At 40.2% G+C, this 24,400-nt stretch overlaps 2 protein-coding genes across 7 annotated transcripts in view; one reads left to right on the top strand and one right to left on the bottom strand.

Annotated features, from left to right (window-relative positions):
- Positions 1-12,178, bottom strand: part of BMX (BMX non-receptor tyrosine kinase) — a 55,823-nt gene extending 43,645 nt beyond the window's left edge. The window contains exons 1-4 of one of the 2 annotated variants that reach the window (XM_016943454.3): positions 11,984-12,178; positions 4,424-4,570; positions 3,482-3,586; positions 1,397-1,478 (exon numbers count right to left, since the gene is read on the bottom strand). In XM_016943454.3, coding sequence (XP_016798943.1) covers positions 1,397-1,478; positions 3,482-3,586; positions 4,424-4,570; positions 11,984-11,986 — 337 coding nt within the window. In that variant the 5' untranslated portion in view covers positions 11,987-12,178. The remainder of the gene's footprint in view (positions 1-1,396; positions 1,479-3,481; positions 3,587-4,423; positions 4,571-11,983) is intronic. The other variant, XM_063804829.1, reaches the window with a different exon arrangement.
- A 7,082-nt stretch (positions 12,179-19,260) lies between these two features.
- PIR (pirin) overlaps positions 19,261-24,400 on the top strand; it is a 109,293-nt gene continuing 104,153 nt past the window's right edge. The window contains exons 1-2 of one of the 5 annotated variants that reach the window (XM_016943453.3): positions 19,261-19,680; positions 21,559-21,706. In XM_016943453.3, the coding sequence (XP_016798942.2) occupies positions 21,611-21,706 (96 nt within the window). In that variant the 5' untranslated portion in view covers positions 19,261-19,680; positions 21,559-21,610. Of the gene's footprint in view, positions 19,715-21,558; positions 21,707-24,400 lie in introns of all 5 variants that reach the window. The other 4 variants (XM_016943450.3, XM_063804490.1, XM_016943451.3 and 1 more) reach the window with 4 other exon arrangements.

Here is a 24,400-nt window from a genome sequence, read left to right as displayed (position 1 = left end):
AGATCTAGCAGGGCATGACCAAGAGCTGTACATAGGACATAGCACCTACCGCTCAGGAAATTCCACCAAAGGAGACTAAATGGGAAGCCGAATCTTAGAGCTCCTCCTAGAAGCCCTACAGTAACCACAGTGACTCATGTTTGTGCATAAGATATTTTAATATATTTATGAGTGTCTCATCTGTGGCTCGTGACTGCTCTAGGAGAAAAGAAATGTGATCTCCTATTTGACAGGTCAGGATTAACTTAAACCCAGAGATGGTAGATGATTTTATTAGGTGACACAGCAAAGCAGGACTTTGCTGCAGGTGTGTCTAACTCTAGAGGGGTTGCCTTTCTCATTTCAATGAGCTAGCTGGTGGTGGGTAGAGGGAAGCTTCTGTCCCCCAATGGACCACTTGCTACCCGCAGAATGGGTTGCTAAACCTTTTTATGCAAAGGAAAAATTAAGCCCTATGTGTGAGAAGGGTGTATTTGCATCAAAGTGGAGTAACTGTGTGTAATTTGGGGTGTACCAAGAAAGAACCATAACCTAAAACTTAAGTAAAATAAAATAAAATAAAATCTTCCTCCATCTAGGAGCATAATACCTGAAATTTCACAAATGGAGCCATTCATTTGAGTTAAATATTGTCTTCACACCATTACCCATCTTGAAAATATCAGAGGGAAATACTATAGTGCCAAATCATTAACAATGATTCTCTCCCTTCTACTAAAAGTTGTTACCAGGGCGGCCTAAACATCACTGAATAAAAGCTTCATTAAATCTTCAGTTTCGCCTAGCATTTACAATGTATTGGTTAAAAAATCAGGTTTAGGTAATTGAGTTCTGAGTCCCTCGTTACTGTATCTATGACAGTGGCCATGTTTTAAAAACTTTACTTGTCTGAAAAATGGAGAATAATATTACCCCTTTCAATAGAGTTGTCAAGAGGGTTACCTAAAAAAATGTTTTATAAGCATTTGATAAAGTAGCTGGCAAATGGTAAATGCTCAGTATAAGTATTAGATGTAACTTTCTATAAACATCAAAAGTGTGGTAGCTACAGGACTTGACATAGCCCCATGATGACCTAGACTTTCCCCATGGTAAAGGCAAGCAAACTGAGTGGAGAGCAGGTGGCCTGGCTTCCCCTAAGCTGCTGGGAAGGCACAATACTGGCTCTGTGCGGGCCAGGGAATCCAATCCACAGGCTTCCTGTATGTAACAATGAGAAAGCAAAAATGAGGATGAGTCTGACACATTCCCTGAGGTTGGTAGGAAAATCAGTAGATTGTCTCTTGGCATTGAGTCTTTTTACTGCCATGTCTTTCCTCCACCAAGCCTCAAAAAACGACTCTCTGTTATGACTTTTTTTGACCTTTCTCTTTCAACATTTCTTTTTTTGAATTACCTTTTTGTAATGCTTTCAACCACTGACTTCGGCTCTCTTCATTTGATGCATAGACATAGAGAAGCCCATCTTTATAGACAATCTGGAAAGGAAAATATTTGGTGTGTTTATATATAATTGCACCATACTTCACTTTGGTGCACCTGCAAATTTTTTGTCATCCAAAAGAAACCTTGAGTTTGCTTATACAGTATACATCAGCTCTGGAATTAGATGAAAAAAATTTTCTTAAAAAATCCTCCAGTTATCAATTTGTTTTATCCCAGACACTCCTATACTTTGGAAAATTACAGCGATGATGTACCTCATAGTAGTGGTGAACACTGAGTTCTCATCAGGGACACCCTGGACTATGGACATTAATTTGTTAGACATTACACGTGTCTTAGTATTGTTCTGGTCCATTTGCCTACCCAGTGCATGATTTCCTTACAGCCCACTGGAAAATGTTTAACTGCTCTATCTTTAAAAATACCTTCAGGGATGGAATGTTCTTTACTCTGCTATGTCATCTCTGCCAATATCCATATATTCTGATCATTATACAGTTCATACTTACATTGAGTAAAAATATGTTTCCCTGTTACTTTCATCTGTTTCATCATGTGGCACCCCAGGAATCTGCAGAATATATAGTTTTCTGTTTCTTAAGACAAATGTTTAAACGTTTGAAGATTACAATATCTTCTCCAGATCCTTCTCTAGTTTATTCAACTCTTGTTGGTAAATATACACAGCATTTGTTAAACACTTACTAGTTGCTGGGCTCTTTCCTAGCTACTTCAGTATTTTAATCTTATTTCAACTCTGTGAGAAATAGAAGTTGAGTACGTGTTTACAGTTGCACAAGTATAAGTGGTGGAACTAGGAACTCTGTGGGGGCTCCAAAGCCTGTGATCTTTTGAGCACTATGCCTCTATGAGGTGAGTTTGCAGCATCTTCCATGAGCATGCCCTCCCCTGGTTTCCCCCAATTGGGTAATTTTTTTAATGAAAACAATGTTTATGTAGAGATGAGGTCTCACTACGTTGCCCAGGCTAGTCTTGAACTCCCAGCCTTAAGTGATCCTCCCTCCTTGGCCTCCCAAAGTGCTGGGATTACAGTCATGAACCACTGTGCCTGGCCTGGTAATATTTTTTCCAAATGGGAAGTATGGGTTGTTAATCAACTGGATTATTGTATTTCATTTTTGGCCACAGGTTCCTAATACTAGCAGTGGGTAGTCAGGCCATCTGAAAGACAATCCATCTACCTTTGGATCAGAAATGTAAGTTTTTATGCTATAAGAAAAGTAGGGCATGACTTAGATTAGGCCACTTCCAAAAGGTACTACCAGCATACACTACATACCATACCATTGTTTAAAATACTTCAGGGTAAAATGAAAACTCCTTAGCATGGTCACCTCTCCAGGCTATCTCTTTCACTGTCACATGGGCTTCTTTATTCATAGGGACTACTTAGTGCTCTCTAAATGTGTCATACTGTTTCACTCATCAGTGCCTTGACACCTGCTGCTTCCTTTGTCCCACTGTCCTTCTCATATTTGCTGGGTTAAATTTTACTTGTCCTTCTCAACTTGAGTGTCACCTCCAATAGAATATCTCTCTAGCCTCTTGGAGTGAGGAATGAAGCTTCCACATCCTGGGACTCCATGGATGCATTCTGCTGACCTCCACCTTAACTCTCACCCTCACTGCTTTGTAATGGTCTGTGTATTAGTCTATTTTGCCACTTCCCTGTAAATGCCTTGGGGTAGGGGCAGTGTTTTGTTCCCCATAGTATGCCTACTACTGTGTACCACATCGGAGATACTCAGCAATGTTTGTTAAAAGAGATGATCAGACCTGAGGCAGGTCAGGTCACTGTGACTTACGCTCCTGTCTTGCTTCCCTTCCCTTCCCTCCAGGGAAGGCAGATTGGTGGACAGAATTTTAGCAAAATGCCCAACTCCCATGTGGGAATATTCCAAGCCTTGTTTAGATTATTTTGAAATATCATTATTTTTCCTAGATATACTGAGTTCACAATAGAAAAATTGAAGGAAGAACTATCCACCCAATGCAATGTCGTTCTTCCCTTTACCTGAAATGGGTACTGTCTCTCTACAGGCGTCTGCTCCTCGAGATTTACTTTCTCCACACATCTGATTTTCTTAATTTCAATGGATCCTTTTCTGCTGCCCCTTTTCTGAATTAAAAAACAAAATGTAAGATACTTCCTGCAATACATCATGGTGCACAAGGAAAGGCATAAAGCTCAAGTTATGCCTGAGAGGGAGATTGGGGTGGGGGGTGGGCAATGGAGAGTCACTTCCTATTACCCTGTAATAGTCAAAATCCAATGACAACATAATCTATTCCTTGAGTCTGGACACAAACACATATATTCCAGTGGTTAATAATCTTGTTTGATTATCTTGAAATGTGTTTCAAATCACCTACCATGTGGTTAATATACTCAGGAAAATCAAGATTTAACTTCTGCAAAGCATCTTCATTTTGGCTCAGTCTTATGACAGTATTTCAGTGTTTTTACTATAGTAGAATTCTCAACTGTACAGGAATAGTCTTATTTCTAGCATTGTTTTAAGGCACTATTGCCATTTAAGGCTGGGTAATTCTTTGTTGTGAGGACTGTCCTGTGCACTGCGGGATGGTTAGCTGCATTCTTGGCCTCTACTCACTAGATGCCTTTAACACTTACTGTTCCTATCCCCCAGTTGGAACAACCCAAACTATCTCCAGTCTTTTCCCAATGTCACCTGGGGAGCAAAAATGCCCTCAGTTGAGAACCACTGTTCTAAAGTTATAATTTGCCTTAGTAAAGTTAACTAATGTTTTAAAATCCTTTATCTTGAATTCATTATACTTTCATTAAGAAAAGGTCATGTGATAAGTGGATAGAAGAGGATCTTCACTGTGTAAGTTAAGAAACCTGATATTCTTTCATTATGATCAAGTACTTTGTGGAGACTTAGGAAAAATAATAAATAGTATAAAAATAATGGAACACATGATGTCTCACCATTTTGTCATATTCATAGTAGGAAAGGTTTGTTTTGGTCAAAACAAAAAGCCGTTCTTTGTAATTATTTGGTGACATTTTCTTCTTTTGCTGTGATCTTTTGAGAAGAAGTTCTTCTAGAATAGATTTTGTATCCATATTATCATCCTAAACAAAATAAATAATTAAAATGAGTATTTGCAGCATCTAGGTAAGTTCTCTTTAACCTTCATATCTTTTCCTCAACGATTTCCTATTAAGGGATAATATAAATGCTGATTTTAATAAATGAGACTGATGTAGGATTATAGAATAAATTACACAATAGCTACAGTTTTTCTGCTGCCTTTGCTTTGGGTTTTATAAATATGTTGATTTTTAAAAAGCACTTTATACTTTTGACTCCTCCCACTGTGGATATTAAATTCATCATCTTTGCCCCATTCTCCAGACCACCTTATCAAAATGCTCCTTACTTTTTAAACATTCTATATGTGTTGGTTGAATTGAATTGGATATAATAAAACTTCAGAAAATTTAACTCCAGACAGCTCACAATTTATGAAGTAACGGCCTGTAATTTGACCAAATTACCCAAACCACTATGAGACACTGACATTATTGTAAATAACACCTGCAGCCCCTGATCATGGCCAGATCTTTAACATAAATTACACAGGTATAATTTTCAATATCTATGAGAATTTAAAATCAAAGTAAATGCCTAAGATAAGATAAAATGAGGAAAATGTATGAGGGTGCACTAACAGATGCTATCAAAAGAGATTTAAAAGAACTGAAAAAATGAGTACATTTACAAAGTAAAAAGACTCTTCCTTTTTATCCCAAAATCATGTAAAACATTAAAACTTAAGGTATTTCTGAAAAATAAATGCATTAATTTTCTAATTCTACTAAGACAGTTACTTCAACCCTCAGTCTAATATCAGGTCTGATCATGAAAAGTAGCAATGTTGAGCAGTAGGCCAGAGAAACAAACTTTCTTATGTTCTTCTTTGCTTTGTGAAATTGCATCGTTATTTGAATTCACATGCCCAATAGTTAAAATCTTTCTTTATTGATAATCTGAAGGCTTTACTCACCTTAGACTCGCTAGAGCCGAAGTATACGTGTGGGTCCTTAACTTTGACTCTCAAGCTCTAAGCAAAAAGTTACTGCTTTGAGGCACCATCACTCATATTCCCTCTGGCTATGCCAGGGTCATGCATTAAAAAGAAGATATTTGCATCCCACTCATCAGTCTTGATCAGGAAGCACCCACACAGGCATTGCTCTGTCTGCATGGAGGCGGGCGCCAAGCGAACCCATCCAATCACTAGAGGGCACTTCTCACTGGCCTGGGAGTATGATGGACCCACTATGGCAGAAGAGTGAAATGAAAGGGAGACTAAGAAATACAGCCTGGCATTGAATTAACCATGGTTGGCTCCAGCCAGCTTTCCTCCTAACATAGACCACACAACTCTCAAAGTGGAATTAAGAAAACCAGCTTTTATTATTTACTACGTAGAACAAAAGATTATTTATTAATTCCTAAAATGTCCTCCAAGGGCATTATTTGATTTTTAGACAGAAGTAGTGGAAATCTTATCCATTCAATATAATAAAGTCTTAGTTACTTTTTCCCTGGGATATTGTTTTAGCTATTTAAAAAGGATAATTCTTTCACAAAAGTATAATGGGTTTCTTCTGAGTACAATGGGTGCTATTTGCCATGGTCACTGGTTTCTTTGCCCAGTGATCAAAGACAGGGCAGAGATCAGGGTAGAGTAGAGCCTATGGAGGTAAGAGTAGCATGCCTTCCTTTTATCTTTGCTTCCATTGCAAACTCTACATATCCACCTGCCCAGATAAGCTTATTTTCTACATCCAAAGTCTGTGGCCGGAAGAGAATTTGCTCGGAGACTTATGGAAACAATGAGGGTCTACTTTTTTTGAGTGAAAGCCTCCTTTGGGGAGGCAATATCACACTGGACATAGTTGTAGGGTACTTTTGCCTTTTATATTTCTGTATTTTACTAATGAAGCAGAAGGAGAAAACTGTGAAAACTCTTGTCAATTTTTTATATCCACAGCTGAAACATCATTCCTCAAAGCAGAGTGCTAATTAAATAGATCCGATTAGTTGAATAGAAAATTTACTTTTTAATTTTTTTAGATGCTGAATCGATTTGTGACATTAACAACACTGTATTAAAAATGTAAAAATCCCAATGTCCAAGGTGCTATTCAGTCTTTCCCAGTACTATGTGCTGGTATACATATTTTTCTGTCTATAGAACTTTCACACCTAGGCAGGGCACAGTGTCTCATGCCTGTAATCCCAGCATATTGCACATTAGGAGGCTGAAGAGGGAGAATCGCTTGAGGTCAGAAGTTTGAGACCAGCCTGGGAAACATAGTGAGATCCTGTCTCTAGAAAATGTTTTTGACAAATTAGCAGACATGGTGGCATGCACCTGTAGTCCCAGCTACTAGGGAGGCTGAGGCAGGAGGATCACGCCACTGCACTCCAGCCTGGGCGATAGAGTGAGACCCTGTCTTCCAAAAAAAATTAATAATAATAAAGAAAGAAAAAGAAAAGAAAAATAAAACTTTTATGTGCATCACACTAAAGGTGAGAATTTTTGGAATTTTATATAAAAAATTAATAAGATGAGTCACAGAGACCACTGACAAATTCACAAAGTTGCCTCTGTGTATTGAAAGGAAGAACATTGAGTAAAAAGGAAGGTATTGAGCCCTCAAGCACCTTCTCCAGTAAACCTCCAAGGGTTTACAAGCGTTGTTGCATCTGATGAAATATAACTTGTGAAATTTCAACATAATTGTTCATTTCAAAATCCTGCCCTTTATACATTTTTTGCTTTCATTTTAAGATTCATATGCAATATATGTTTATTCTATAAAGCCAAGAGATACAGACAGGGAAAAGAAAAACACAGCTCATCTCTAGATGTTTTTCTTTTCAAATATTTATGTACATATGCTTATTTTCTCAAAGATGGGTTCACATACTGTGCACTTGAGTCTGTAATATGTTGTTCTCGTGTAACAAACACCTGAAGCCACACGTTTTTGAGGTACCCATCCAAGAGGAACAGTCCTTCAAAGCTCCACTCCCTAAGCTGGGCTACTGAGCCTTCCTAACAGTCTTGAAGGACCCCACCTTGATGACTCAAGCTTTTTTCATTTCCAGATCAGTTTCTTCTAAGATAAACCATTTGGTTTCTGCTCAGGCTTGGACTTGCCTTTCTCCTTCTATTTACTTCTGTCCCTTCCTTATACTTCTCCTTTCTCCTCTACATGGCCTAAATTCTAATTTGAAAACATTTCTGTGGTCTCTCTTGATATAGAAAGATAGTTGGATAGTTGCTGATGATTAATTTTTAGAAATGCAATATCTTCTCCCCTCGTATTTTGACAATAAATAAACAGGGCTTACTGTTAAGTCAAATGCCTGTCCAACAACTAGCAAACCCTGCTCTTCTTATGCTTATTTAGGGAAAATTCAGTTGGGAAGGTGAAACAAAAAACCTTTTATAGTAAAATGAGATCCTAAACCCAGTCAGTCTTAACAAGAAATCTATTTCCATAGAAGAGCTAGTGGGATCTGGGTGGACTCTCATATTACCACCCACATAGAATAGACCTATCAATTTGCTTACCAAATAGCCCAGGCTGCCTATTTCCATAAACAGATGAAACTAGAAAGTGATTAAGGCACAGAGGAGACACAAAAACCTGGCAGAAATCAATATAGTATTTCTTATAAGGAAGCCAGCAGCCATTCGTTAACCTCTTACATACATAAAAGCTGTGTGTTGAATTAACATGACTTGTAATCACTATCGTTTTTTAGGATTTATAAGGAAATGATGTCATGAGAGTAAGAAGTTCAAGTCGGCAGTTCTATTTGGCATGCTTGATTTTGAGCCTACAGTGTGTCCAACATTGAGTGACTGGTTCCAGAAATAAAGATCAGCTGTCCGTGGCCCTGAGTGACGATGAACAAGTTTGAGAGATGGGCTGCATAACTAATTAATATGAAAGATTGCTGTGGGGTGGCAGACTCGGAACGCATGGAGGAGGTTACAGAACTGTCATTTGTAAACTGTGTCACCCTGGCCAAGCCCCTTCCCTGCACTAACCTTCAGTTTTCTGATCTGTAAAATGAGATAGGTAACAACTCTCTTACTTTACGGGACTTAAATGAGAAACCTTATGGTGAAAGTATTTGGCACATTGTGGGTACCAACTATGTTTTAAAAAAGAAAAGATGGGGAAAAAAATGTAGGTGCTAGAGTAGAGGCTATTCGCTTTGCTATGAAAGGTCCAAGGAAGGAAAAGTTGTTTTTTTCTTAAGGTAGCCAAGTAAGGTATTTTAGAAGGGAGCACATTGAAATTAGACTTTGAAGGATGAGAGTGATTTTATGATAATGATCCTAGCCAATGCTTAAGGAGGGCTCACTATGTGCCAGGCTGTTTAGAGTTTACTGGTCACAACTGCTCTATGGGGTAGGTCATGACACCTCCACCTTATGGGGTAGGCCAGAACACCCCCACCCTATGGGATATTTTGTGATACTCCCAGCCCATGGGATAGGTTGTGACACATTCACCCTATAGAGTAAGTTGTAACATCATTCCCTGCTTATAGCTTATGGAGCTGCAATAGATAAATAAATTGCCCAGGTCACACTGCTAGTGGGTGGAGCTAGATTTGAATCCCGGCAGTCTAACTCCACATCCCATATTTGTGATCACGCTACTAATGCTAGAGAAGGACATGCCTGCTGTGTGACCCTCCTAAACCAGAGACTGCTCTAACCTAAATACAGGAAGGCAGTCATAGGATGTCAAATCTTATAGGAAACCTAGAAGTCATTTTACAGATGTAACACTGAGCCCCAGCAGCCTAAGTGACTTAGCCAGTACTGTTAACCAGTGACCTAAGAGGCATGGCCCTGGGAGCCAGCTTCAGGTGTCATACCTGTACACCATCCACTCCATGATGGCAGTAAACAGAGTAGGAGATATCTGTGTGTTCAGCCAAACATACTACAGCTTTGCTAAGGGACATAGTTTGGTGAAACTACCCATAAATCTGAGTCTTAACAGACCAGTGCAAGAGACATTTTATTGGAAATATCAGAAAGATGTTACCTATAATCTTTCAATAGGAATCTCCTGCTGAAAGGCAGTGTTAAATAGCAAAATTTGAAACCACATTCTGAAAATAGGTAAGAACATACAACCTCAAAAGTTGGAATAAATTCTCAGTGGTACAGAAGGGGAGCAGGAAACAGGATACCAAGGGAGACAGGGTTATCTAGTTAAGTGGCCATTGGATAGTTCCCTCAACCAGGAAGTGTATTCCCTGACTGGCTCAGGGTGGTGTCTTTAAAGATTTATCTTTTAAAATTCAGAGATAAGGATAGCAATTCCTTACCCTTTGACTTGGTTTAGTTATCCTCTCTTACTTTACATGCCATATAGCTAAAGATTTTGGTAGGTGTCAAGATGTTAAAATAATACATGTGGTGGGAGGGCAGTAGAGCAGGAAGGGTGGGAAAGAAAGGGAAGACGCTCCAAGTGGGGTGGGATCTGGAAGGGAAACTGGAGGGCCCTGTGACAAACTTGATCTTCAAATATTTGTCCAAATGCCAGGCCCGCTTATCTTCGTGCTAAATAACTGAACAAAATGTGATGGTAGGTTTAAACAAGAACAAAAAGTTTGACTGAGAATCAAGTAAAGTGGTTCAAAAAGTCTTAGGATGCTGGCCAAAGACAAATACTGGCTTCACAGAACCTGACAGATCCTTATTTCACATGATGTTATGCAGGAGAGGGAAAGTTAAAGTTGATCTTGGCATGATATGGACAGAAATCTTTTAACATTGACAGTCAAATTCTCAGCATCTTGGAGCATCATACCTTAATTGGTCCAAAATGAGTGTATAAAAACCAGACACTTTGGGAAGATCATTTTCTCACAAAGAAGGCAAGAATCTTAATGCTAGTCTTTTTGGAGCTAAGTTTTGCTTTAGGTGTGAGATTAATCTTCAGTGCCCCATAGAGCTTTTCTAAGTCTTTTCTTCTTTTCAGTAACCTCTTTCTTTCTGCTCCCTCTCCTCTGCTTAGGGCACTCTCTCTGGGCACCTTCCTTAGGAGAAAAGCAAAAAGTAATAAATCCATGAGCTAGCATCTCATGCTGAATTAAACATGTAACACTGCTTTCATGATGCCGGTTAGTGCAAGTGAAAGCACCGAGCTGGGTTCGAATCCCTGCTCTGTCTCTATGGAATCTGTCATGTTACTTAACCCAGCTAAACCTCAGCTTCCCCATCTGTAAAGGCAGTGAAACAATAACCACTTCGAAGGGTTATAAGTAGTCAAGAGAAAATGGTAGCCTAATGCCCAACACCCTAGTAGATATTCTAAAAACTTATGTCCCTTCTGATCACTCCATAGGCAAAGTTTTAAAAAGGACCATAAAAAGTTAAAAAACTAAAGACAATGAAATAATAATGATCCTTAATGATAAAATTTTACTTCTCATCCCTCTGTCCCCAGCTCCTGGGTATAGGAGAAAATGGGAGGCAGGAAGACCTCCTCATGTATTGCCATGTCAACAAACACCAGTCCATACATAGTAGGTTTGTCGCAGACTTTCCATCCTGAGACGAGTTGCCATAAAATGAGGTTAAACCATCCCCTTATTGACTGTGTATTTGTGCCACCATATTTCCTACAAATAAATACTTGGATGTGACTCAAAGTGTGGTCCGTGCACTTGCATCATCCGGGCGATCATTAGACATGCAGACTCTCAGTTCCCACCCGAGACCTCGCGCAGCCAAATCTTCATTTTAGCAAGATCCCCAGGTGATCCACGTGCACAGGAAAGCTTGAGAAGCACTTACATGGACCACAAAGTTGTACTCCTTTTCAAATCCAATGAAATCATTGTGGCCCACAAAATCTTTCAAAATTATATGGATATGAGTACAACTGCATGGTTCACCTCCCTCCCACCTGTCTATCTCCATCTAAAATACACAAAGCACTTGATTTAGGGAGACCTCAGGAACCTAAGAGCAAATATTTGTAGCTAAAGTAACATCATAAAAACACAGTTAAAGAAAGTATAAGGAACATTTCTATGTCTCTTTGGAAGCAGTTATGAGGCCAATATGAAAGGCTATGGAAAGGCAATACCTAAAGAAGCGGATGGAGAAAATTAGCAGAGAATACACACAAAGCTAGATAGAACTGGTGGTGATACATAAACAACCTGAGAGCTTCCCTAACTGAGATTTTGAGCGAGGAGTGAATTTACAGTGAAATTATAGCAGTTTCAGCCGTTGGCCTCCAAATTACCTGGTCCCATCTAAAGTCCCAGAGAAAGCCCTGGCAATTTCATATTAAAAATGTTGTACTATTTTTCTTAAAGTGAGCTTCCCAAAGTTTGTAACTTCAGGCCCCACAACACCGGGAACCAAACCTATTTTCCCCATAGTATACGACACTGAGTAGCCACCTGCCGCTTAAACGCACCATCTCAGCTTGTTCCGTGCTTGCCTGGGTCCGCCGCGGTGGTTGGTCTGCTCTTGCAGGAACACAGCCCCGGCTGTCCTGTTTCCAGAAGCAAATTGTTTCACATTTTCCTGGCTGCCGGGTCAGAAATGGCTACATTACTCAGTGCCCCCAACACGTTTATTGTCCTACAGAGCCTTACACAATCCCACAGGAAACCACGCTCAACACTTAGCCAACACTTGTTGATCTGATTGAACGCAACAAAAACGGAGACAAAAGCATACTTCATAAAGTTTCCAATTTTGATAACTATAGCTCCCACTTTTCCCAGGCAGCTCTCGGGTACATGTGATAACCCTGCCTTTGTTTGTAGAGCTCTATGCTGGAAAGGACAAGAAAATATCTCGGCAAAACCCGACTGCTGACGCTGACTTCTCTCACATGAGCCAGGAAACCATTAGGTAATGCAAAGTGCACAGAGAATATGCAATGAAAACTTCAGCTCAACATTTGGACAAAGGAAGGCCAGAGAATATGTAAGAACAGTTCATATGATGGAAAAGGAGCTTACTTATATAGTTTAAGTTATTAAGAAATCCAGAAATGGAAAATAGATTGTTTTTGCTAAGGTATGGTACACTTAGATCGCAATGAAAAAGTGTGTCACTTGACATCATTATGACAGACTCACAACTTTTGGCTTCCCCCGTTCCACTATTTTCTCTGGTGCATACTGGCTGGCCATCTGTAACAAATCTAAGGACATATTTTATGTCCTGCTATGGATAGCCAAGAAAAGTAATCATCCTTTTGGCATGCATTGACACACTGTGTTTACTTATAAATTGTTGCTTACTGTAACTGATTTGTAAGTATCTATGATGTGAAGAAGTCTTGGGTTGGCAGAGGAGAGTGAAGCTACTGGCTTTCAAAGAGGTATTCTTTTGAGTGTACATGGAATTAGCATCATTTCTATTAATTCGTTCAGTCAAGTCTTATTTGAGAACCTGCCATGCGCTGAGCATTCCGTTAGGGGTTGGAGACACAAGAGCAAACAGAAGAGAGGCAGCCCACATCTTCAAGGGGCTTATGTGTGTGTGTGTGTGGGGAACCACAAATAGTGGTTTAATTACAGTAGAGTATGGGAAAAATAACTTGCAGAAATATTTTTTAATATTTCAGTTTGGAAACTAGAATTTTGGGAAGGGAAAGGAGTCCTTCAGAAGAATTCAAAAGATTGTAACTTACATTCTAATAGCAAATTAAAGTCACTGATGGATTCCAAGTAGCTCTCCATTCTTTAGGAATATAGTAGGTAGTCATTCAAAAAATTAAGGGTGAAGCAGGGCAAGAGTGGCACAACAACCTGGCCAAATAAATTAATTCTACACTCTGCTAGTTAATTTCCTTTTCCACATGGCGATTTGTATTTACTTCACAACTTATATACGGTAATATGGCAAAAGTTCGATTCTAGAATAAAAAGTAAACTTAGGGTAGGGGAAGGAGGAGTTGGTGATATGGTTTGGCTGTGTCCTCACCCAAATCTCATCTTGAATTGTAGTTCCCATAATCCCCACATGTTGTGGGAGGGACCTAGTGGGAGGTAATTGAATCACGGGAGTGGATGTTTTTACCGTGCTGTCCTCATGACAGTGAATAAGTCTCACCAGATCTGATGGTTTTATAAAGGGCAGTTCCCCTGCACACGCACTCTTGCTTGCCACCAGGTAAGGCATGTCTTTGTTCCTCTTTCACCCTCCACCATGATTGTGAGGCCTCCCCAGTCATATGGAACTCTGAGTCCATTAAACCTCTTTTCCTTTATAAATTACCCAGTCTTGAGTATTTCTTCATAGCAGTATGAAAATGGACTAATACAGTTGGTATAACTGTGGAAACACCTGGGCACAATCTCTTGGGATTTCCATCCTTTCTTGGGGCATAAAACACCCAAGGGCAGCTGGGAGGAGTGGTTTCCTCTAAGGCAAAATGTCACAGATTTATTTACTTTATTCTATTCATTCACTTCCTCTGCCACTTCTCCTGTTTCTTTGGCTCTGTATTTTCCATGAGTTTAGTTACATCCTAACTTTTGGCAACCTGCTATTACGATAATATGACTTCATTTACTCAAATTATACTCTGCATTGTCATCTTTACTCAGTTAGAATTTTAGGAATTTTCTCCTAAGCTTGTTCATGCAAGCCTTTAGCCGGCCACAGCTAAAGGGACATGGCATGGGATAATTTGACTTCATGATGTGAACAAGCCTGTTTACTTGTGCTTACATTTTTAAAATAAAAAAGAACCTGGTAGAATCCATTGTCAGAGAGAGAGAGAGAAAGGGGGAAGGGGGGAGAGAGAGAGAGAGAGAGAGAGAGGAAGAAAGAAAATGAGATAATCAGAGTCCTTCTGGCTTGTGGCTGACCTGTATTTTTCTCTCACTTTAGAAAATTCACTTGACTCATGGCTTTAAACACCATCTATATGCTTATGACAGCCAGGACCTCTTCCCTGAATTCCAAACTTATGTTTGACTGTCAACTTGTCCATCTGTACTTGGGATATCTGATATATATGTCAAAACTTGTCCAAAGCTGACCTCCTGATTCACACCCACCCCCCCACCCCCAAAACTAGTTTTTCCTACAGTCTTCTTCTTCTCAGCTAATAGGAACTCTCCCCCTCCAGTTGCTCTGGCTAAAGAATATGGAGTCATCCTTAATTTTTACCCTTCTCTTGCACCAAACGTTCAATCCTTCATGAAATAAGGTTAGCACTAGCCTCAAATGTACCCCGTTTGGCCACTTTTCAATACCTCTACTGCCACCTACTGGTCTGAGTTGCCACCACCCCCAGGGGGAATATTGTACTAGTCTCCTGACTGTTCTTCTTCCACTCTTGCCCCTGCAGTCTATTCTCCACTGAGTGGCCAGAGTGATTCTTTAAATGTAAGTCACATCTTAGCACTTCTCCAGTCTGAACTCTTCGCTTGTCCCCCTGTTCTGGTCCCCTAGGACTGTCTCTAACATCATCACATGATTATTCTACTTCATCTTACCACTCCTAAAACTGGCATCTTTTCTACTCCTCCAATATTCTGAGCAACATCTGATCCAGGACCATTGCATTGGCAGTATCCTCTGCTTGGCAAACTGTCCCAGATATCTGACTGGCTCGTGTCCTCATTTCCAGGTTCTGCTTCTAATGGCATCTTCCTAATAGCCCTACGCAGACCACCCTGTTTAATATCACAGCCGTACCCTCCACCCAGCACTCCAATCTCCCTTACTCTGCTCTGTGTTTTCTTTCTTCTACAGGACTCATCACCTTATAGCATAATACATAATTTAATTATTTATTACCTTTATTATTTGTCTCTCCTCACTAAAGAGTGAGACCACAAGGGCTCCAACAGCTTATCTCTGCAGTTTGAACTTTGCTCATGGGTATCTCTTCTTTGGGGACATCACTCCATTACCTCCTGCATGTATTCCTTCTGGTGCTAAAATAATTTGCTTGTAAGTTGGGATCAGATGTGAATTATTCACACTTACTAGAATTGAAGATTAACATGTCACCTCTCCTAAGGGTGCTTGCATATCAAACCTCAGGCTCAGTGCCGGAAAAACTGCCCTGTTTTTAATGAAAGGAAATGGGCGAGTAGGAGGTGGAGGTAGACACAAAAATGTTTGTTGTTTCCTTTTGTTATCACCCATGTCCTGTCCTGTCACCCATGAAACCTTTACATAGACTGTTGGCATTTTGTCAATCTTACTCCTGTTTTTCTAGTCGGAGGTAAGTATTTGTGGTCTACATGGAGTTGGTGAACTATGAGCCCCATGAGTTTTTGTGAATAAAATTTATTGGAACACAGCCACTATTCCTGCCCCACGGCCTTTGCATTGATGGTATCCTCTACTTGGCAAACTGTCAAGTGTTGTCTATGTCTGCTTTCAGTCTACAACGGCAGAGTTGAATAGTTGAGACAGAGATTGTATGCTCACAAAGTCTCAAATACTTACTATCTGGCCTTCACAAAAATAAATCACCAACTCATACTCTGGAAGCATCCTGCCAGCTTTGGAAGTGATCTTGTAGCTTGGAATTTAGTTTAACAGCTCCATTCAAAGGAGAGTCACTTCATTTACTGTGTACAAGGTGCTAGAGTTGGAAGCAAAGAAAGTAGACAAAGGGGTATAACGTTTTGGAATCCTTCTAGTTCTGATTCCCACTGTGACTCAAATTATTTTTTTCCTAAGACTGTATCATGAAACATTTCAAAATATAGAAAAGTTAAAAAAAGTCAAAGCACCAATACACCACCATCTGGATTCTACAATTGACATTTTGCTGTATTTGCTTTGTCATATATCAATCTGTTTATCCATCTCTCTATTCATCCATTAATTCACTTTGTTGTCATTCCTATTATTATTGCTGCTATTGTTATTTTTTGGCGCATTCAAAGTAAGTTGCGGACATCAGTACACTTAATCCATAAACACTAGTTAATGTACATAACATTAACTAGAGGTTGTTAGTTATTCAAATTATTTTTTAATTTTTACTCCAATACTGTGATCTAGAAAGCGGCCTCCATTCAGCCAGAAGACAAAACTTTACGAAAGCTGAAAACTGAGAAAGGTTATCAGGGTAATTGAGGTAAGTATCAGGGGAATCATTCATCTAAATTTCTCCAGTTTCCTGGTTCAGAGATGAATTGGCCTTTCAGGCCTGAGAGTATTTTGCTTGTGATGGATTCTAGAAAGTTCTGTGGCTCAAAGGAAAGGGTCATAAGCTATTTTTTTTTTTTTTCGGAGACACTGCCAAAAACCCAAGGGAAAGATAGAGAAAAACACAATTATGAGTTTCATGCAACAGCTGATCACATGTAGCTTCTTGGTCAGAGCACTGGTCGATGCAACAGACCGTGTCTGTGCAGAATGCTCTCATGAGGTTGGATATGGGAGTCACATGTGCTCATCTTTTCTGGATATCTTTGGATGTCTTTAACCACCCAGTGTATTTATGGCCTTCGTAAACTAGCATTTATAAAATAATCAGTCCTTGACTTGGAGCCAACTGATTTCCTGGGTTCAGTGAGTCTGAGTCTTTATAATATGGAATATTTCAGAGACATTTGTCATCTAATGAATAGCAGCTACACTGCCCTGAAGGGCAAATTAACAAAATCTACAAGAAAGAATTTTTGAGTTGATGGCTTGAAGAAGAAAGAAACAAAAATAATGAAGTGTTTAAGATGTCCATGTACTTTTTTTTTTTTTTTAATTTTTGAGACTGAGTTTCACTCTTGTTGCCCAGGCTGGAGTGCAATGGCACGACCTCGGCTCACGGCAACCTCCGTCTCCTGGGTTCAAGCAATTCTCCTGCCTCAGTCTCCCGAGTAGCTGGGGTTAGAGGCATGCGCCCCCACGCCTGGCTAATTTTGTACTTTTAGTAGAGACAGGGTTTCTCCATTTTGGTCAGGCTGGTCTTGAACTCCCGACCTCAGGTGATCTGCCTGCCTGGGCCTCCCAAAGTGCTGGGATTACAGGCGTGAGCCACCGCGCCTGGCCCCATGTACTTCTATAATATGTATATTTGAAAAGAAATTCAATAAGTTTTACAGAGGAGGAAAATGGAATTCGTGAATAAAAAAGAAAAGAGTCAAGGTACCTAAATAATGTGGTTGTCTTTAAAGATTATAATGGTGTTATTTGGAATCATTTAGGGAAGGCTTTGTTCATTGTCATATCAGCATGAGTTTTCTTTATGCTTCCCAAGATTCCAAAGGTGATCAACAGTCCATCTACACACTCATATATTTAGCCGCCTACTCCACATCTTGATCTGGATGTCAATGACAGTGTGAAAAGTGCTCAAAGCTTAATATACAGGGTCACATTTCTCATCTCAAAACAGGACCCTGTTACAGTGAAACATTACACACCCTTTGTTCATTTGTAAGAATTCTTCCCTCTCTCACCTTTGTTTCTCCTCATTTTAAGTCTTCTACCTTTTCAGACTTGTTCTTTTTTCTTTTCTTTTCTTTTTTCTGCAGGGGCCTGTAAATGGAATTCCTGCATTGCTCTAACCATGTACACCCTTGGACTTAGCTTTTACCTGTAACTGGCTTCTGAGAGACAAAGAGGAGAAACCTTCACTCCTAGTACACCTATTACAGCTGCAGAGGTAGAGGAGACAGTTGCAGAACTAGTTACAATGACGATAAGAAACAATACTTTGTTATTCCATAGCACTTTTAATGTTCATGTGTATTATCTCAGCTAGCCTTGAACCGCCTAAGTAAGGTGATGAGGACGGGTTTAAGCCCCACTGATATTTTAAAAGCCCAGAGAAAAGTGTTCGTTCCTCTACTAACCTGTTCTTATAGAGCAGGGATCTGCATACTAGGCCTGCAGCCAAAATAAGTAGGTAGCCCACTACCTATTTTTGTATAGCCAGAGGGCTAAGAATGGTTTTTACATTTTAAGTGGTTTTACATTTAAGATCAAAAGAAGGATAACATTTCATGACAAGTAAAAATTATATGAATTCAAAATTGTATGAATTTTATGAATTTATATTTCAGTATTCATAATTAAAGTTTTATTGAACTACAGCCACATTCATTTATTTACATGTTATCTATGGCTGCTTTCTTGCTACAAAGGCAAACTGGAGAATGTGCATGGCCTGCAAAGTCAAAGTATTTACTATCTGGTCTTCACAGACAAAGTTTTCCAACCTTATTTTAGAGACACCACTGTCTTTCCTTTCTCAAAACCAGGCAATGAGCCTTCTGGTGTTTAGAGAATAGAAACTGCAGCTATGCCTGTACCACTAGTTAATAATCCTAGTAATCAACTAGATCCCCTCACTGGCTTGTACCAGCTCCTCATTCTTCTGGGAAAACTCTCCAACGCCTGCCCACTGTGTTCCAACATCATACAAACTCTTAACCAATTATCTCCCCACTAGAGTGTGCCTTCTCTTCAGGCAGGAATAAAGACGTATGGCTGCCCGTCCCCACTCCCGCACTCCTTTTCTCGCAATTCTAACTGACAAACAGCAGGCAACTTATCTATGGAACAAACGATTCTGTAGTGCTTAGAATGTGACAGGCTCATTTAATTCTCATTTCAGCCCGATAAGGCTGGCACTATTATCATCACCATCCTCATTTTATAGAGGAGGAACCAGAGGCACAGAGAGACTGAGCCACCTGCCCCAGGTCATGTCAAGTGGTGCCTCCCAGCGGTGGAGGCAGCACTGGAATCCGTGCCGCCAAGCTCCGCCGGCTGGGTGACAGGGAGACTACAGTTAAAAACAGATTTCCCACAAGACCGACCGGAGCGCCGATCAGAGCACCTGCCCGGGCCACACATTTCCTCCTGGAGCACAGCAAGTGCCGCCTAAATTACCCGAGTGAGCATCTCTTCCCGGCACGAGAGGCAGGGAGGCCAAAGGGCCGCCAAGCTGGCCTGGGAGAGGCGTAGGGCGGAGCGACATTCCCGAGGGCGGAGCCCCAGGGCCTCCGAGACCCGTAGACTCCCGCCTCCCGCCTCCTCTAGGCCGCCGGCCGCGAAGCGCTGAGTCACGGTGAGGCGACTGGACCCACACTCTCTTAACCTGCCCTCCCTGCACTCGCTCCCGGCGGCTCTTCGCGTCACCCCCGCCGCTAAGGCTCCAGGTGCCGCTACCGCAGCGTGAGTACCTGGGGCTCCTGCAGGGGTCCACTAGGTGAGGGAATGCTGGCGGTCAGTTTGCAAAATCCTGCCTTCCCCAACTCACTTTAGACTCCTAGGGGAGATAACAAGAGATACTTAAATTGTACTACGAAATTTGGTGAAAATGGTAGACGGCTTTTCTTTCTGCAAAGCACTGAGATCTAAGTACCTCATCAGTTGTTCACATGCATACAATTTAATCGTAGGAGTCTGGAAGGACCCAGACATAATCTAGATGGGGATAAAGATACTTTCTGGTTGCTTCGATGTAGGTGATGACCGGCCTGTACTGCTTTGAGTATTAAGCTCGTTTCTGCGCCTTGCAACCCATCACCCAATAAATATTTATTGATTACTATTCAGGGAGGATACATTTTAGGGTAGGCCTTGACTAAGTGGAGGGTATTGTGGAGTAGAGCCCTTCTGAATAACAGCAGCTAACATTCTCATAGCACTAACTGCACCCCTTTGAGGTAGGCGGTCTTATCATTCCATTTTACAGATAAAACTGAGCCACAGAAAACCTCAGGTCACACAGCTGATATGTGGTGAAGCTGAGATGCAAACCTAGGCTGTCTGGTTCCAGAGTCTGCTTTTTGCCAAAGCACCTCTCTTCGTTTCAGTAGGAATCTTTGAAGGAATTGGGTATATTTCACTTGAAGAAAAGATTTAAGGGATTGGGGGTACTGTCTGCAAACACTTGAAGTGGAATAGGGATAGATTATATTCCTTCTGGGATAGTCCATTAGAACCTAGACCTCCCAAAGAGGAAAAAACTTTCGAATAACAAACTCTGGCTATAGGTAAGTCCTGAAATATGAGATACATTGCCAAGAACAGCTGGTCCGTGACTTGCCTATGCTCTAGGAGACTTCATGAGTAAGCTGAAAGATTTCTTGCCCAAAATGTTGGCCCTGAACTTCAGGAATCGATGGGTCTTTGAATTCAATGACCCTCGAAGATCTCTTTTAATGCCAAGATCTTCAGCATGTTCTGGTAAGAGTTAGGGACCTCTTTGTTTTTCTCCATTTTCTCTAAGGCGCCACACAAACCTGCCCCCATCTGTCAGCCTCATTGGTAGCAACTACCTCATGGGTGCTACCAGTGAGGCTGACAGATGAGTGGCACTGGGGAAGGGGTGGAAGATCAAGAGAATTCAGTGAAGTAAGAAAGACAAAGTGTTCATTGGAGATTTTTAGTAAGTGGCCAACAGAGCTGCTAAAGTCATGCTTCACTTAACGATGGGGATATGTTCGGAGAAATGCATTGTTAGGTGATTTTGTCGTTGTGCAAACATCTTAGAGTACACTTAGACAAACCTAGCTGGTATAACCTAGGTGTGTAGTAGGATATATGGTATAGCCTATTGTTCCTAGGCTACAAACCCATACAGCATGTTCCTGTACTGAATACTGAGGCAACTGCAACACCATGGTGAGTATTTGTGTATCTAAACATACCTAAACATAGAAAAGATACGGTAAAAATATGGCATTATAGTCTTATGGGACTACTGTCATACATACAGTCCATATATTGTTGACTGTGTAATGTTGACCTGAATGTCATTATGTGGCAGGCACATGACTGTATCGCTAACCTTCGCACAAGATGACTGTAGGATTACATGAGATAGTTGTAAATAATTGGTGGGGTTCTGGGCACCTAGTAGGTATGCATACATGTTCACCATCATTATGGTTGTTTTAAATCACCTAACCCAGGCCCTGCACATAGTAAGACATCAACAAATTGTAGCTGCTACTATTTTGCGCATCTAATCTTAATATCATTTATTTTGTAGTCCTTGGATGTTCCCTCCTTTATGACTTCTTTTTTTTGTTGTCCTTCCTTTAGCCCTCCATCCTCTACAGCTCAGCATCAGAACACTCTCTTTTTAGACTCCAATATGGGGTCCTCCAAGAAAGTTACTCTCTCAGTGCTCAGCCGGGAGCAGTCGGAAGGGGTTGGAGCGAGGGTCCGGAGAAGCATTGGCCGACCCGAGGTATGCTAGTTGGGTGGCCGCTCCTTGTTTTCTTTTCAGAAGGGACTGGTGGGATGTTGATGGTGATTTGGGAAGAGGGGGCCAAGATAGTCGTGAGCTGGCCTGTGGAGTGCATAAGTGCAAACTTTAAAGTTTGCAATTGGGGGCAAACCAGCCCCAGCCCAAAGTGGGTTTCTGTAATGTGAATACAGAGGTCTTGGGCAGAAAGTGCAGCTGAGCTTCCGGAAATGTCTCTGCTTCTCTCTGCACACTGGCGTGCCACCCTGGGCTGACATGCTATCTGCCTCAGCATGCATATCGCCAAACATGCCCACCACACAGCCCCTAAGTTTATTTGCCCACACTTCAAAGCACCAGGGAGTAACTCTGATTCTCAATTCCAAATTCCCAGGAGAGAGAATCTGATTGGTTCAGCATAGATCAGGCCTCCACTGCTGGCCAATCTGCCGTTGCCAAGGATTTAGATTCACTGAGAGACTGCTGGGACCCAACTCTGTAGACGTCTGGTGAGGGACACGTGTAGATGGGTCTAGCTCTCAGAGAAGGTGATTATAGATTAGGTAGATGTGTTTCAACTTTAGAGGATGTTTTCATTTGAATATGGGAAATTTGGGATTTGTGGGGGAAATAAGTCTTATATGCACAGAAAGGTATCAGATGGTGGTCATAGCCCAGGGAATACAGCCCCTAGCACCATATCAGATCCCCAAAACATTTTCTAATAGAAGAAATACATTACAGAGATGGATTCCATTTTGAAAAGTGAGACTGGTTTGTCCCTCTTAAACTCTACTCTGATAATTTTCATGCTACTTTGTTGCTCAACTTAAGCTTTAAAAGGGTTACTTTCTCAACTTTTTAATCTTTGAAATGTATTTATAGGGTTTTAAAAAACTCCTGGCCTTCCTCAATGAGTGCTGATCTACATTTTTGATGGGTTCAATTTTTTTTAGTTATGTTTTAAATTGACAAATAAAAATTGTATATATTTATGATGTACAAAATGATGTTTTGATAGGTGTCTATATTGTGGGATGGCTAAATCAAGCTAATTAACATATTCATTACCTCACATACTTATTTTTTTGTGATGAGAACACTTAAAGTCTCTCTTAGCCAATTTCGAGTATACATTGTTATTAACTATAGTCACCATTTTGTGCAATGAATCTCTTGAACTCATTCCTCCTGACTGAAATTTTGCATCCTTTGACCAACATCTCTCCTTCCATATCTTCCCATCCCCTAGCCGGGGTAACCACCATTCTACTCTTTGCTTCTGTGAGTTTGATTTTTTTAGATTTCGCCTATGAGTGAGATCATGCAGTAATTGTCTTTCTGTGCCTGGCTTATTTCACCTAGCGTAATGTTGATTGGCCACTGAGGCAGAGGAAAAACTGTCAACACAACTCTCCATCAGCCCCATCAGGCCATTTCTCTTTCCAATTAGCTTCCTGTTTGCACCTGAATGTCTTTTGAGGTCCATCAAACAGTGTTTTCTGAAGGATACCTGCAAACAAGATTATTCTAACGGCTAAATGCACAGGGAGTGTTGGGGAGATGCAGATGGAGGTGGTATCATATTCTACTAGGCTATATCACCAATAGAACAATTGGAAAGAATTTTGGGGCCCCAAACACACCTGTTACTAAGCCACTATTATATATTGAGGGTAACTAACACTTTAATTAGCCAATCTGTCAGGAACACATCTGCTGAGAATTTCTTTATTGTTTTTGTCCTGTGAATCCCTTTGGCAGTTTGATGAAACCTATCAATTTCTTCTGAAAGCAATGTTTTAAAATACATAAAATAAAATACATAGGATTACTAAAATAAAATATATAGGATTACCAAGGAAAACTTTTATACTGAAACATGGTTAAGAACAATTTTAAAAACTATTTCATAATCTGGTAATTTTACATTAAATAACACGATTTGGTGGCAGTTCTAGTAACTGCTGAATTTCAAAGCTGTGAAGAACACGAACAATATTTCGATATATCTACTAACAACTGTAATGTGATATGAAAATAACTTTGATTTCAATTGGTGACAAAGTCACAGGTACTGGTAATTTACTGTGGTACATTGACTACATTCATAATTGAAGAAGTTAAATTTCAGTCTGGAGATGACAGTAATGGTTGCACAATGTAAATATATTTAATGCCACAAAACTGTACTCTTGAAATGGTTAAAATGCTAAATTTTATGTTATGTATATTTTACCACAATAAAAAAAACAAAAAAATTAGTAGAGGTTAGTGACAATAGAGATATAACTTTTTAGCAGTCCAAGTTTACAACCCCTCTGAGTTCTATCAGTGGTGCCAGGTAAAAGTCCATGGCTGATAACTTATGCTTTACAGATCCCCATATTTTACTGATTCAGATCTCCTGTACCCCAGGTATGACTCTACCCTAAGGAAAAATAAATGGATAGGAATCATTCCTAATCCCATCAGCCTGGTTTAATTACTGTTGAGACAAAGGGTCTTTTTGTTTGTTTGTTTCCATATAATTGTATATTTTACATCATGGGATTATATAGAACAAACAATTTTGTGTTCCAATTTTTTTTCATTTAACAATGGTAGCATAAGGACTTCCCATGTTATTATAAATTCTTCATAAACATCATTTTAATAGTTATGCCATATCCCATGTATAAGCATTGCATTATTCTC

This window comes from Pan troglodytes, chromosome X (assembly GCF_028858775.2).
Source record: "Pan troglodytes isolate AG18354 chromosome X, NHGRI_mPanTro3-v2.0_pri, whole genome shotgun sequence".
NCBI lineage: Eukaryota > Metazoa > Chordata > Mammalia > Primates > Hominidae > Pan > Pan troglodytes.
This window is presented reverse-complemented; position numbering and strand designations above follow the sequence as displayed.